Source organism: Catharus ustulatus, chromosome 1, assembly GCF_009819885.2.
Source record: "Catharus ustulatus isolate bCatUst1 chromosome 1, bCatUst1.pri.v2, whole genome shotgun sequence".
Classification (NCBI taxonomy): Eukaryota; Metazoa; Chordata; class Aves; order Passeriformes; family Turdidae; genus Catharus; species Catharus ustulatus.
The window spans coordinates 59,014,152-59,029,712 of NC_046221.1; the positions used below are offsets into that span (position 1 = coordinate 59,014,152).

Genomic DNA, 15,561 nt, shown 5'->3' on the forward strand with positions numbered 1-15,561 from the left:
TTGGGTTTTCCCCAAGTCATGTTTATCATAAGTCAAAGGGTTTTGATTTTTTCCCTTGTCTTATGCTCTGCTGGTGAGGAGGTAGCAAAAAACAATTGGGAGGAGCATAGCTGGGACAGGTGACCCAAACTGGCCAAAGAGCCATTCTATACCATATGACATCATACTCAGTATCTAAAGTGAGGGAAAGGAAGCATGGAGGACATGTGGAGTGATGGCTTTTGTCTCTCCAAGTAACCATAACATGTGATGGGGGCTTGGTCTTTTGGAGATGTCTGAACATCTGCCTGCCTTTGGGAAGCAATTAATTAACTTCTTGATTTGTTCTGCTTCTGTGTCACAGCTTTTGCTTTCCCTATTAAACTGTCTTTATCTCAATTCATGAGTTTTCAGCTTTTACCCCTCTAATTCTCTCCTAGATACTGCTGGTGAAGGGAGTGAGAAAGTGGCTGTGTGGTGCTTGAATGTTGACTGAGGTAAAACAAAACACCTGGTTTACCAGACAAGTGCCAGCTCACTGTAAATTAGTAAATGTAGTGTCCATCCACAAGAAGGGTCAGAAGGATGATCTGGGGAACTACAGGCCTGTCAAGCCTAACCTTGGTTCTGGGCAAGGTTATGGAAGAGATCATCCTCAGTACCATTACACAGCACATGCAGTACTGTTCTTAAACAGTAATAGCAAAAGAAACTGTACATGGCTTAACAACCATTACCTCACACTACTGTGCTTACAAAGCAATTATGTTGTCCTGACTAAACCACGTTTTGAAGTGATACAAAACAGAAGGGAGAAGCAAACCCTTCCACTCCACTCCAGAGACAAATTCAATACCTTGTCTGCCTTTTACAGCAACATATGACTCATGCTGCAAGAGATACCTGGCTTCAGCCTCACAAAAGTCTGTCCTTCTCCACTGTGCAAAACACATCTCTTTACCTTGAAAATACACCTTCTATGCCCAAACCCCAAGAGGCCAGCCATCCTGCAAGACAGAACAGTAACAGGAACATGGCAAAAAAGCCCTCACCAGACTTGCTTCAGCAAAAAATTAAGGGCATCCGAAAAGACCTTCAACTCAACCACTACTTTGCAACCTTTGAGTTTCCATTCCCTTCAAACCAAGCAGCCTGAGAAGGGGTAAAAAAATCACCTCTCCCCTACCCCTTAGAAAAGCCAAGTGATGAATAATATTTTGTCCATAAAGTCTTTGTGAATAAACATACCAGCTGGCACTGGGGGTGGGGAGAGGAGAGGAGAGGAGAGGAGAGGAGAGGAGAGGAGAGGAGAGGAGAGGAGAGGAGAGGAGAGGAGAGGAGAGGAGAGGAGAGGAGAGGAGAGGAGAGGAGAGGAGAGGAGAGGAGAGGAGAGGAGAGGAGAGGAGAGGAGAGGAGAGGAGAGGAGAGGAGAGGAGAGGAGAGGAGAGGAGAGGAGAGGAGAGGAGAGGAGAGGAGAGGAGAGGAGAGGAGAGGAGAGGAGAGGAGGAGGAGAGGAGAGGAGAGGAGAGGAGGAGGAGAGGAGAGGAGAGGAGAGGAGAGGAGAGGAGAGGAGAGGAGAGGAGAGGAGAGGAGAGGAGAGGAGAGGAGAGGAGAGGAGAGGAGAGGAGAGGAGAGGAGAGGAGAGGAGAGGAGAGGAGAGGAGAGGAGAGGAGAGGAGAGGAGAGGAGAGGAGAGGAGAGGAGAGGAGAGGAGAGGAGAGGAGAGGAGAGGAGAGGAGAGGAGAGGAGAGGAGAGGAGAGGAGAGGAGAGGAGAGGAGAGGAGAGGAGAGGAGAGGAGAGGAGAGGAGAGGAGAGGAGAGGAGAGGAGAGGAGAGGAGAGGAGAGGAGAGGAGAGGAGAGGAGAGGAGAGGAGATGCCACAGGTAAAGTCCTACCAAGGAGATGTCCAACACAATGCTCAGACCTCAGATTGTTTAAATCATCACAGCCCTTCCCATTTAAGGAGATGTCAGGATCAAATGATCTACTGGGTGTCTGCCTACTGCAGACTACAACTCCTCAGGTAGCTTCAGCCAGCAGCATGCTCAGTACCTGTGTAACACTGTGCTGGTAGCACTGTTGTGCCTTGTAACTAATTCCACTGAGACTGTCAGTTTACGAGTGGCAGAGGAGAGAGGTATTTTCTCAAGTAGTATTTGTTCACCCCAGGATGACTCCTCTTATTTAAGCTTCAGCTAAGAGGGTTGTACACATCTAATTGTCCTTCTTACACATATAGGCATGTATAAAGACAGACAAGAAAAATCATGAAACATTATGCCAAACCTCAGTCTTGTGTGCATGGATGCACTAAGCCTTCATAAAATAACTGGGAATGAAACATTTTCTCTTCTGTTTTCATCTTGTGATTAAGAACCCTACAGAAAAAAACTCTCTCCTCTCTAGGCAATCTTGAAACTCAGAAGAAGAGACATACTTGTTACACTGATATACACTGAAGACAAAGAGGATTATACTGAAAAACAGTGTGAGGTTTAGTTATTACACATTTAGAATAAGTCTTACAGTTTTTCCAACTTTCCAAAAGTAGAAGAGACCCAAGCTTGATGTACTATATACAAACACTGCCTTGCACTAACTGCAGGAGAGGTTCTGAACAAAAATGCTTCTTATCTATGAACTCTAGGTAGAATCCGAATCCATATGCTCCTAAACTGTGTATTACACAGAAATTCAAGAAGTCCTAATAGAGGGTTTGTTTAGTGTGGGTCTTCTATTAGGAAGGCTCACAAGACAGCTGTCATCTACTTTGATTAGGTTCCTTCACAAAACAGGCTTCCTGGAATGATGCTTTGAAAGAAACACATGTTAATGCATATCTCTTATACTGCTTGAAGTCCTACAGAAGTTTTGGCTATGCTTTGCGAAACATACCATAGCTGCTCACACAAAGTAACACCCAGAAAACAACTCAAGTTTAACTTGGACCCATTTCTTTTTAACTACTGGCCTACTCTTTCTTCATTTTTTTGCTTCTCCTGTTTCCAAACCTCCTTGGTCCCTTCCCCCCTACCTTTCCCTTGAGGGTTGAAATTTTAATAACTCTAAGATGTGAGCTGAAGAAAAAAATTAAAAACATAAACAGTTCTGAATTCAGGAAGGGTTGTAGTTTAACATGGTAACACTCCTCTTTGCCATGGCCAAGAAATGAGGGGCAAATAGTTGACAGAATTTTACATACTGAGAATATTTAAAACACCAGACATTGTTCCTAAATAAGCTAGGTAGACAGCACAGTTTTTTCTTTTCTGCAGTGCCAAGTTCTTTAAGCACAGATACTTTTTTTCTGCTCAGGAGGCAGTATACAGTCATCTCATGGCAAGTCATGCTTAACATATAAATTAATAAGTATAATCAAATCAGTGGAAGATTAATTTGATGCCATTACAAATGCAATTGGAAATGTTTTCCAGTTGTGCCTTCTCTGCCTATTTTGTCCTTATGCATCATGTCAGTGCCAGAAATGGTGTACATTGCAGTGCGGAAAAGTCTGTGCTGCAGCTAAGGGTAAGATTCTTGAAAACAGAGGATTCAATTAAGTATAATTTAGCTATAACAAAACTTTTCTAGTATAACACCTGAAGTAATTAGCATTCCAGTAACTTCTTATATATTAAATTGTTTCATTAATGGCATTTTAACATTTCCACTTGAAAATGTTCAGTGTAAGAAGCAGTTCAATTTAAGGAAGTAAATGGATCTTTTTGCTAAAAAAATGTTTAATGTAAGAAGCAGCTCAATTTAAGGAAGTAAATAGAACTTGTGCTAAGATAAAGTCACTTTATTTTTGGAGAACAGGTGTGGAAACTGCTGGGAGATTTTGAAAGTACAGCAAGAAGAAAAAATAAAGTGCTACAATAATTTTGACAGTGGGAGGAAATTGGAGAAGATGAAAAGAAAAATACTACTTACAAGCCTCGGAGACGAAGCCAGATTTTCTCTATTTGCTCTGGTTGTAGGTATTTCAGAGAGTTGTTCTCAAATTCTTCAATTTCTTTAGTCGGTGACTCCATAGCTGCAGGTTACCACTTTGGTTAAAGCTCTGCAAGGACCGCTGCTGCCTCCACACTCTCTCTCTCTCTCTCTCTCTCTCTCTCTCTCTCTCTCTCTCTCTCTCTCTCTCTCCACCTTTAACGCTGGTGGGGAGCAGTGAACATTTCTGGCACACACTTCTCCCCCATCCCTGCAAAGGCAGGTGTGTAGACAGCCCTGGAGAGCTCAGGTGTACACAGGGGGCAGCTGTGCCAGCATGCCACCATCCTCGGGCTGAGCAAGAGGATCAAAGGCTCATCTCCAGATTGCAAAACCACGCAGATTTTTTTCCCTTTGTTTTTTGTTTCGTTTTGCTTTCACAATAAGCCAAGGATACAACCCCTAATAGCAGCTGAGGGATCTTTATTAAGGGAGGAGGGGAGGAAAATCCCTTGCTGACAAGTGAGCTGTGTGTGCAGGGGCTGCTGAGCGGAGTGTGGTGGCTGCAGGGGTCCCCAAGGCTGCAGCTCTGCCTTACCACGCTGCCTGTTGCTGTGCCAGTGGCACTACGCAGGCCCCTTTCGGTCTAGCCCCCACCAGGTCAGCCTCGCCCTCCCCTCCCTAAGCCGTATTTTTTCCCACTTACCAGCAGGGCTGCCGAGATGCTTGAAACCTGAACAACTGTGGAAGAATTCATCTGTCAACATAGCCCAAGAACTGATTCACTTTCTGCCTCCCTCTTTGCTTGCCTCTCTCCCATGTGCATGCATATCCACAGACACACAAGGGAGAACAGGCTATTGGAGAAAGACTGGTTATGATTAAAAACACAAGCAGGGAAAAATCATTGACTAAAAAAAAAGAAAAAGGGAAATAACTGAAAGTGAGCCACTCACTTCTGGCAAACAGCTACGTACTTCATTGCAGTCAGTCTGCTCTCCTGAGAAAGTGTCACACAGCAGGGGCTGTAAGGTTTCAACAGGGAAAAAATCCACTTTTAAAATAAACAAATCAGTAAAGTGCCAATGCTTGAAAATGCTCAGAAGGGAAGTCAGTACACTGAAGAGAGATCAAGTCCAACATATTAGTCACAGATGTATCAGCATCTTTGAGTAAGAGGTTTGTACAGTGGAGGTTAAAACTCAGCTTTGCAATAGGATGCCTGCCTCCAGCTCCCCTGGAGCATCTCCATACTGACCTCCGGGGACATGCCCCTTTACAACTGCAGGGTTCATGCTTTGAGCAGGAAGAAGAATAGGGATTTCTTTCATTGCACCAGTCCAATCAGTCATCTCTCAAACCCTGCCAAGATGTCTGCACGCTTCTCTTTAGTTAATGTTATTGATGTGGTGCTTTCAGCCAAAGTCGTCAGAGCAGAGGGAAAATAACTGTCAAAATATTGTATCAGCCTTAACACATTTTGTTGCATATTGCAAAAGCTATCTTTTGAGAAGTAGAACCTGAAGCAAAAGAATTAGCACCTCAGACAGTCAGGTAGCCTGTGACCTGGAGAAGGTCACCTCTTCTTTGCAATAACACTCAACAGTATGGTGCTAGGTCCAAGGTAGGTCTCTGAAGCACTTGATGTTGCTTTTCAGAAAGCTCTTTTTATAATGAATGTTATCCTTCCCATTGCTAGGTGCCAAATTGAATCAGCCATCACTCTAAGCAGTTTCAATCCTTTCCTAGGAGTAGTTCCTAAGGAGTTCCCCAGTTAGAGCGCTGCTGCAATTGTTAACCATCACCAGCTCTCTGCAGTTGAGTAAGATTCTTAACTATAACCAGAAAGCAGCTGAGTCAAGTTGGTATACATTCAAAGAAAAGAGACAAGTTATTGGAGGTAAAAACATGAATAATTCTCTAGGGGGCCCTCTTTCCCCTTGTGGATCACAAAGGACAAGCCAGTATGTTTGCCCTAGGAACCTCTTGAATGATACAAAGAACTGTAGAAGCAGTCATAGCAAGCCATTTTCTGACAAAAGTTTGGGGCATATTATCTTCTTACATTCCTGCTGTAGTGAGAACAGAACATAGTGTTATTCTTCACTGCTTGTGCTACTTTCCATCACACTGATGCCCACCACTAAACAGTTAGAGCATGCTGCACATATCCCCAAGCCTTTTGGTGGTGAGTAGTTACAAAATACAGTAATTTCGCAATTATAAGCCGCACCATTTTGACTAAAATCTTGGTCCGAACCCAAAGTGTGGCTTATAATCAGGTGCAGTTTATATATGGACAAAGAACGAAAAGTTGCTGTTTTAGTTTGGAGGACAGGTGTCTGCTGAGAAAGGCTGGAACTTCTCTTTGAAATGGAGAATGTAAACCCCCTCTCTCCAAATTATTATAATTTGGAAATCAAGGGGCTTTCAGGCAAAAATATGGGAATTAGGAATAACAGTTCTTATCTAGGGAAATCAAAATAGAAATACAGTACTACAAAGAAACAAACTCCAAACCCTGACAAAGTCAGAGTACAACCTGACATCCCACCAGGCAGGGTGTTGGTAGCAGTCCCATTAAATGGTGGCTGCATCCTCCTGCAGTGACAGATGTGGCTCAGTTGGAGCAGTGCTCCTGTACAAGGTGCAGTTTCCCTCCGGAGGTCCAGTGGTGATGTGGAGAAATCCAGTTTTCCACTGGAGTCCAGTGGAGAAAGGGGCTCCCTTAATGTCCCAAAACCTCTGTTTTTATCTTGGTAAGAAATGTTGGGCTCTTCCCCCTGGCTGGAGCAACTTCCAATGGGATGCAGTAATTTTATCAGTCACACAGTGGGACTCAATGGGCCATTAGCAGACAATGACTCCCTGGAGGAAGGATGGGGTGTGAAAAGATAAAGAACAATGCCTTGCCTGGTTTCAATGGATGGCCCATTAGCAGATTATCTGCCACTGAGATAAGGATCACTGCCCCCACCCTCAACAGATGGTGATAGAACAGATACCTTTTATCACACTCTGTATTGTAACATGCGGCTTATAATCAGGTGCGGCTTATGTATGGACAAAAAAACAAAAAGTTGCTGAAACCCAGAAGTGCGGCTTATACTCAGTGCGGCTTATAATCGTGAAATTACTGTATGTTGTCTTTTTTTCACATTTGATTTTAAGGTACAGAGGAAGTAACAGGGGGAAATGGGAATGAAGAATATTGGTAGCACTAGGTTTGAGCTGAAGTTTGGGATTCCCTTTCTTGTTTAAGTCCTGGTGGCCTGATTTTGTTAGAGATGCCATCAAAATAGTAAACACCAAGACAGTGATTGTAAAATGTTATGAACTTGTGCCGTAAGTATCTGACATGAATACGTATCATATTGCTTGCCTAGTCCTTAAACGTACAGCTCACCTCATGGTGAGAGGGTAACTTCCAAGAAGACAAAGTTTACAGGCCAAGTAAGCAGCATTCTTTCAGTTCTCACATTCATTGCTGCATTGAGGCAACAAATTGTAGGCAATAAAATTTGGTTTCACTCCACACATAGAGTGTGACTATCATGACCGCCATGTGACGGATACAAGCATTAACCCACCTCCTGGTGAGTTAGCCATCTCCATTAAGCAGAGGGGAGCCCAGACGAGCAGAAGTCTACCTGCCTGTCAGAAACATCTTTTGTTCAGCCTTATGCAGGAGATGACCAAGCTGGTAGGGCAGATAGCACTATGTATGTACCCCTGAAAGCCCCTGTGGCTGAAGCAACACTTCACAAGCTGAAATCACAAAATCACAGAATATTCTGAATTGGAAGAGACCCACAAGGATCATTGAGTTGAACTCCTAAGTGAATGACCCATATGGGGATCAAACCCACAACTGTGGCATTAGAAGTCCCATGCTCTAATCAACTGAACTAATCCTAGTAATTTTTTGTATCCAAGCACTTCCCCAACCTATCTCTTAGGAGTTTCAGGAGGGGTCCAGGATACCGTTGTTGCCTTCAAACAGGTGTAGTTTGAGTCAGAGACAGGATTTCCCTCTGCTGCTCTGTTACCTGGCATAAGGTGCAGCCTAGGATGAACTCCTTCCTGAGCCCTGGAAGCAGCCTTCTTGTCTCCTCTGCTTGCCTATAGGAGAAAAGCTGTGACACCCATCTCAGCCAGCTCAGACACTCCCTTCTTATGTCACTAGGTCAGCATTGTCAGTGACAGCAAGGAATGAACAGCAATGGGATGGAGAGATGGAGGTCCCAGGCAGACCAGTTATACCCTACACTGATTGTCTCTTTTATCACAACACACAGATTTGGGCAAATTTGGGCTTTGCCCTCTTTCCCTCCACTTTCTCAGTTGAGGTTAGTAGTCACCCTCCACATTAAAAGCCTTTAGATTCAGCCCTGTGCAGGAAGGCTGTTAACGATAAGTATTTCTTTCAGTTCTGAAGGACTGAAGATGCAGGAGGATGCTGACATGCAGCAGAGAGGTAGTAAAAGGCAGCTGAGAAGAGTAGAATCCACACTGTGCCTCCATGAGGACAGGCATCACTGTAAAACAGTACCAGGGAGTGCAGGAGTAGGTCTGCCTTTCTCAGGATGGTGGTACAAGTATTTCATGCATAGTCCACAGAGAAGTCTGAGCCACCTCTGATATATGTAGCTGCAAATTAGACTTTGTCCTCATGTTAAACTTCTCAGCAACAAAATTCCTTAAAGACACCCATAGTTCCTTTTTTTATGTTTTTTAAACAAAGACTAGAAAAACAGTAAGAAAGTTCAGAGATCTTACTTTCATCAGAGCTAAGTAGGTATAGGAGTAACATTCAAAAGGCCCACTGAAATGCATCCAAAAATGCTTCCAAGACAGAAATAGCACTTCAGTGAGCATGAGCAAACTGAAGCAATAATTTCAGACGGCAAGTTATCTAAAGTCCTTGCTGGACTGCAACAAAAAAACAGAGAAGCTACCTCATGCTGAAGGGGTACCATGAGATACTGGAAGTGTATTGACATGCTGTCTATTGTGATTCCTACATATTGCCTGTGTGAACATTGAAACAAGTTCTATAATTAGTACAACTACAATGTATTCATATATCTGTCCATGTATAAATAATCCAGAATATATTTTATTCTCTTACCACTAATGCTTGAAGCCAAAATTACAGCAGAGTATTTGTCTGTTTTTTCTTTATTGTAAATCTTAGTTGGATCCCTGAACTTCAATTATGCCAGTGTGATGAGTCAGCCAGTAACATATTTCAAAATGTTTTGCTGATTCTATATTCAAACAGTTGTAAAACACTGACATGTCTTCTAATTCTGCTAATGCCAAAAAAACTAGGCAGATTTTGCCCAATCTTTATCCTAGCAGGAAATAGCTTCTTGTTCCTTTTCAGCTAAAAACAACTTTTTGTTTGTTTTGTTTGGAAGGTTGTTAGGAGGAGGGAGATATGTTCAGCTAGGTCACTGAATTGCATTGGCCTTATTTATTCTTCATGTTGAGGTATAAGAGGGTGATGGGAGATATTTAGACAGTTCCACTTTTTAGTTTTATTAAATTAGATATAGTGCTTCTTAAACAGTGACTTCCAAGTGAAATTTCATCTCTTTTCCTTCCCAAAGTTAGACTTAAGGGTTTGATGGCAACTGACTCACACCATTGCCACACAGCCATTAATAGAGAGTTGGAAGAAAAGGCTGCAAGGGCTAAAGATAGCCAAAGAGTAGCAGCTGAAGAGACTACTAACTATCTTTAAATATAAGCACTTACTCAGTTTCATCAGGGCTGAGGAATTGTGATTTCTGCTACTCTCAGTAATTAAGGATAGTTTTATCTTTTCTGTCCAGAAGTAGCACAGACACAGTTGACCCAAAGAATGCCACACTTCCAAAAAGTTTCAAAAACAGTGAACTAGGTATATATGAATATATAAGTATTGATGTACCAGAAGATAAGACACTTAAGAATACTGCAGCATTCCCTGCATCCAAATAACGTGTTAGCATCAGACTGCCACCAGGACTAGGCATACTGTGGAGAATTTTAAGCAGCAGTATTAGACAAAGACAAATTTTAGCTTTCTATCTAAGAAATTAAACCAAAAAAATTACAAAATTAACAGTAAAATAATCAGCACCAAAAAAAAAAGGCACTAATTAATTTGGTGGAAAGGTGTTGTTCATTTAAACTTCCATTGAGTCAAGTCAATCAAGCTGACAGTGCTGATTAAAAGCTGTGCTGACTGGCAAGAAGTTTTCTGTCAAATACTATTAAAAATATTATCAGCAAGACAAAAGCACGCCTCTTTTGTGGTCTGTCCCTTCTGACTCAGAGTTGCTGCTTTCTGTGAGGGCAGATTTAAGAAAACATGCAGAAACCTCCTTCAACTTAGAAAGCTTACCAATGAGAAATTTTCAACACAGATGACATCTGCAGTTATTAGCTAAGCCATGGCAATGTGATGGCAACAAAAAAATTCCTATTGTACTCACTCAGAGTACGGCAACTTTGACAAAATGACCATCATTCCTGAAGGGCAATTTTGAAAATCTGTTTTTTCTTTAATGACCTCCACAGCACTAGAATTACTATACATGGCAGTTTAAGGAAAAGGCATGAATGAGGAGTGATGTTTAAGGGAAGAGGAGTTTTATAAAATATTTTGCAAAAAAAGAAAGAGGAGAGCTCGAAAACTCAGCTATAAAAGGTCTGTGCTAAAGTGGTTAGATGTGAGCCGTAATCCAAGCAACTAATTATTTAAAATAAATACCTAATTAAAGGAATAAACAAGACTAGTTTTCTAGTTTTTCCCTTTTTCACCAACATCCAGTGAGGTCAAAGTAGAAAATTTTGAGGACCTGAAGTTTCTATACAGCTGTCTCACAGAGTTTCCTGCCCCAAGTCATCCTTCACATCTTCAGAGACATTGAATAAATAGCAAAGTTTATTCAAAACAAGCATGGAGTTGCCTCAAAGGGTTTTTTATTTGCTACTTACATATTTGAGAGATGAAAATGGGAAGGTTTTAACTTGTCTGTCTCTCATACACAAACCACATTATATTACACAGGCCAATACTGCCCCCTGCACTATGAACATGTTACATTTAATATACACATTTGGCTCTTGTTAGAGTTGACAGAAATTATTATACATCATATATTATCTTTTGCGGAGTTAGAAAACAAACCTACCACAGAATATCTGTGTGTATATATATAAATACATAAAACTGAATTTTATCAACTTAAAACTCTATGGGAATAATTTATAAACCAGACCTCAAATTTTCCCCCTATCGTTTTCTTTTTAAAATCTGCCAAGTTGCTATACAAAGAGAAGATTCACCAGCTGCCATTTTGCACTCCTATTGTTTTTTGAGACTAGGGAGCCCAAATGCTATTCCTTCCCTTTTCCTTATCTGCTCTCTTCTGGGGGAGATAGGTAGCCACCTCTAACTGCTCCACTTGCCTTTGACTTGGCAGTCATAGCCAAGTCAGGGTTTTTTAATAACCACCTCTGGTAGACTACAGACCAAGTAACACATGTTAGTTTCAGGACCTCATGCAGATTCCTCTCTCTGAGGAAATATTTTCCCCCGAACCAGTTGAGGGCCCCCATTCATAGATTTCCTCCCAAATTTGCCCTAAACCAGGACACTACCTCACTTACTTGGAGATGAAGGTTCCCCAAGCTAGACAGGGGTTATATAGACACCAGGCTAGACCCAGCAACCTGTGCGAAGACTTGTGCCCTGAAGATGTCGATGCCTCTGCAGAGAGGTCTTGGGCTGACACCCACAGATGAGGACAATCAGTTTTCCTTCTTCAGAGAAGGAAAAAAAAAGGTAACAGGAGTTTCTCCTCTGGGAGGAGAGGAAAGAAGTTAGTAAACAGTTAGTCAGTACAAATTACTCTTTACTTCAAAGAAGGTGCTGCTTCAAAGTCTTAAAAAGTGTTCCTGAGACACAATTCTTTTCTCAGCTCCAATGGTTGAGCTGCCTGGAACACCTTAAGGGTTTTCGAACTTCCACCACTCTCATATGTTGTCTTCTGCTAGAAAGAGGAAAAGTCTGCCCTCAAAACCTGAATTACCTTTTGCCTTTGATGAAAATAAGACTTCTGTGAGCCTGCAGGTAGGTTAAGCAATTTACTATAATGGCATGTCCCCCATCCTTTCTTGCTGCAACTATTCTTCCCGCAATTATTGATTCTTACGTTGCTTAAAGACAGTAACATTGATAATAAATAGAAAAATTACAGAAAAATGTCATAGCAAGAAAACACATATATTGATGTAGCTAAGCAGACTCCAGACACTTTCCAAATAAAGAGGTTGATCACACCAGGGAAACAGTATTGCAGAACAATTTGAGGAAGGGTTGAAGCAGTCCTGCTATTCCCTCTTTTCATTATCATATTGGACAGAAAAATATCTTAAAACAGACCAACTAATATACTGCAAAGAACGTGAATACCTATGAAATCCTGGACACTGCATATTACAACTACAGGAAAAATAAATAGCTTTCTTAACAGCAAGAGATTAACAGTCTCTGTTTTGCCTTTTGTTTATCTCAATGTCACAGGTTCACATCGTGAAAGGAAACTCTTTGACTTAAGATAAAATCCTTATACTTCCAATGGATGTTTAAAATAAATTGTGCAGCATGTTATCCAGAAATCATAGTGTTCATTCTGCATCTATTAGGACTGAGTTTTAAACTGACTTTTCAAAACACTGCCAGAACATCACAAATTATTTACAACTTCCACCCACAGTATTCACCACTGTCTTATGGCATTTACGTGACAACACCAGAAGTTATCAATAACTAAAATCTGCTAAGTCATACTTCACAATTAATCCTGCACTAGAAGAACAAGTGATATTCCTAAACCCTCATTTAAGCTAATTCCTGAAATTTCCACTTAAATTTTCATTTAAATTAGCTCTATTAAGTCAGATTTCAGCAATATTTTGTTCACACTCTCATCTAACATGTTTCCCCATTTCCACTGCACATTAGTGCAAATTTGGTCACCACAGAAGAGATTTAAGAATTGAAACAACAGACAGGAACAGTGCAGGAGAGGTCAGGAAAAAATTATTATCATAACATTTCCTGTATACAGTATAAGGGAATCACCATCACTAACCTCCCTCTCACAGCTTATTGGTAAAGTTTTGATTTGGCAGAGTCCTTCCTTACAGGCATGGACTCCACCATCTTTGCTCACTTTCCATGTCAATGTCATTGTTGACCTGCATGTCCAAAGCAGTAGAAAATATGTAGAAAGGTCTCAGCCAAATCCTGTGCAAGAATATCCAGAACAGCAACTATGAATGTTCCCTTCAGACACCTCAGTTGCACCATATGGGTCCAACACATAAAAATCTGTGCATTTTCACATATAAAGAAAACAACTGTATCTACAATGAAGTAGGGAAGGGGCAAACTTACATACAGGGGCAAAAAATGGAAAACTATGTTTTGAAGAACTCGCAAGTAGGATCACTACATCTCCAACATGAAAAGATTTTGGAACTCCGCACAAGTGGCTTGTGAGATTACTTATCTAGGTTACACCTAAGAAAAATTTAAGTATTTTATTGTACATACCAGAGCATTAAAAAATTCAGCCTGGAGAGTTAATTTAATAAGAAAGAAGACTAGAATTACATTACTTCTGAATCCATAAGCTATTACAAAATTGTCCTTAAGGAGCTGATCTATCTTTGAGAGAGAAGTGAGTTGTATGTCCTTCCTTCAGATAAATATAATCCAGTATCATAAATCCATATCAACTGTGCAATCCAAAGACGTATCAACTAGCTTCATTCATGCCTTAATGTGTTTCATTCTCCCTTGCTACCTTGACTATTAAAATATATGTTTAGCAGCAATTGGAAAATATTTGATTTATATGCATGAAGCATCTGCCACCATCATAACTCAGCCCTAAGTATTTCCTAAAAGGATTATTATTGCCTTTGGATTCCCATGGTTTTAAATGTTTATCAAGACTCAAATAATTATTTTTCTATATGTCAGTTGTGACCAGCTGCACAGAAGCTAAAATTGTATCTGTGTGCATTAATGTGTGTGTGTTCTGATTACAGGCCTGAGACTGAACAAGACTTAATAAGAATGTTAAGGTAAAAAAGGCTAGCACCATAAGTTTAAAAAGAGACATTATAAACGTACACAAACAGCCCTATGTGACTCTGATACATGGCAACAATTTGAGAAAACTTGTAGATATGTGACCAAGCCTATTTTCATACTGCATCATATAGACTGTATTGCACACCAAGGTCTTTCATGAGGACTCTTCAGAGATATTAATCTCTTTTCATATTAGGCTACTCAGCTTGGCAACCAGAGCAGATAATGTGCATACTGGTACAAAGCCTGGAAATAAGAGTCTCACATTAATAATTTGGTTTAATTTCCATACATTCATTCAAACACATGTGAAGTTGATATTAGGAAGGAAAGAAGTTGGAAATTACATTTCCTTTTCAAGCAATATCCCATTTTAATTATTGCTCTGGCTACCATGAGGCATTTCCATCTCCAGCACCAGTATGAAGTAGTTTTATTCTCCCCTCTTTTGTTCAAATAATTCTTGTATTGATTTTTTTAGCTAAATATATTACCCATGGATTCTGCAAATATTGCATTTTAATGATAACTGATAAATAAGCACTGGCACCCCAAGTATATAGGCATGATTTGAGGTCTGTTGTGCCAATAGAACAGTGCTTAGATTTTGCCTGTCTGCAATGCATCCACTGTAAAACCAACAAATATTAATAAAACTCTTTGTGAATCTAGTCAGAAACTGGATTCAGTGTAAATTCATGCTGCATAAATCTCAGTCTATATGTGTTAAACAAATTTCATGCAGTATTTTAAACCTTTATTCACAATTGTCTTAATTGTCTCAAAGACCAGTGAATGTATTGCAAACCCATTCAGTGGCTCTCATATGCAGCTGGTTACCATTACCAGCTGTCACTGATTTCAAATTGGTTCCGTCTCCAGAGACTCTTTCATGGCACTGACTTGTAACTCTCCAAAGGGTCTTCTAGGAGCTTTCTAAGTAATTTCTTGTCTACATGTTTGGCCAGAATGAAGAGGAGATTCCCTCTTTTCACCATCTCTGCCTTCATTCTAGCAGCTCCATAGTCCTTTATGAAGTGTACTGAAACAGATGTAGAAGAGCCTGAGCACTACTAACTGAAACGATCTGACAAATTGTGATTTGTGCTTTTAATCACAGCCTAGAAAAAACATTTTGCTGCAACAATTCATCTTGCAAGTGTGCTAAAAGGAAGGCGATGACTTCTTCTGCTGCATGCACAAATAATTGTTAGAATGGATACTATATGCTGTTTTGATTTATCCTCAGTTTAGTGTCCAAGTAAATTGTAAAGATATAATAAATGTCAGGACATGCTCCACCTCACCTCAACCTCTCAGTTTCTGCAGAAACATGAGATAATGGAATTCATTTATTTATTTGTTCACAAATAATTCAGTGAGTAGCTTAAGAAATTTAATGTACTCCATTTCAGTTATGTCTTGGACAACAACATTTACATATCTAATTTCCTTATATATATTAATGCATTTTCACATGCCAGTATA

General features: G+C 40.6%; 1 protein-coding gene across 5 annotated transcripts in view; it reads right to left on the reverse strand.

The window, feature by feature from the left end:
* PDE1C (phosphodiesterase 1C) overlaps positions 1-15,561 on the reverse strand; it is a 255,859-nt gene that overhangs the window by 172,592 nt on the left and 67,706 nt on the right. For 2 of the 5 annotated variants that reach the window (XM_033078973.1, XM_033078964.1), the window contains exon 1: positions 3,912-4,460. The exons of the other annotated variants lie outside the window; for them this stretch is intronic. In XM_033078973.1, the coding sequence (XP_032934864.1) occupies positions 3,912-4,012 (101 nt within the window). In that variant the 5' untranslated portion in view covers positions 4,013-4,460. Of the gene's footprint in view, positions 1-3,911; positions 4,461-15,561 lie in introns of those variants that run through there. 5 annotated transcript variants of the gene reach the window in all.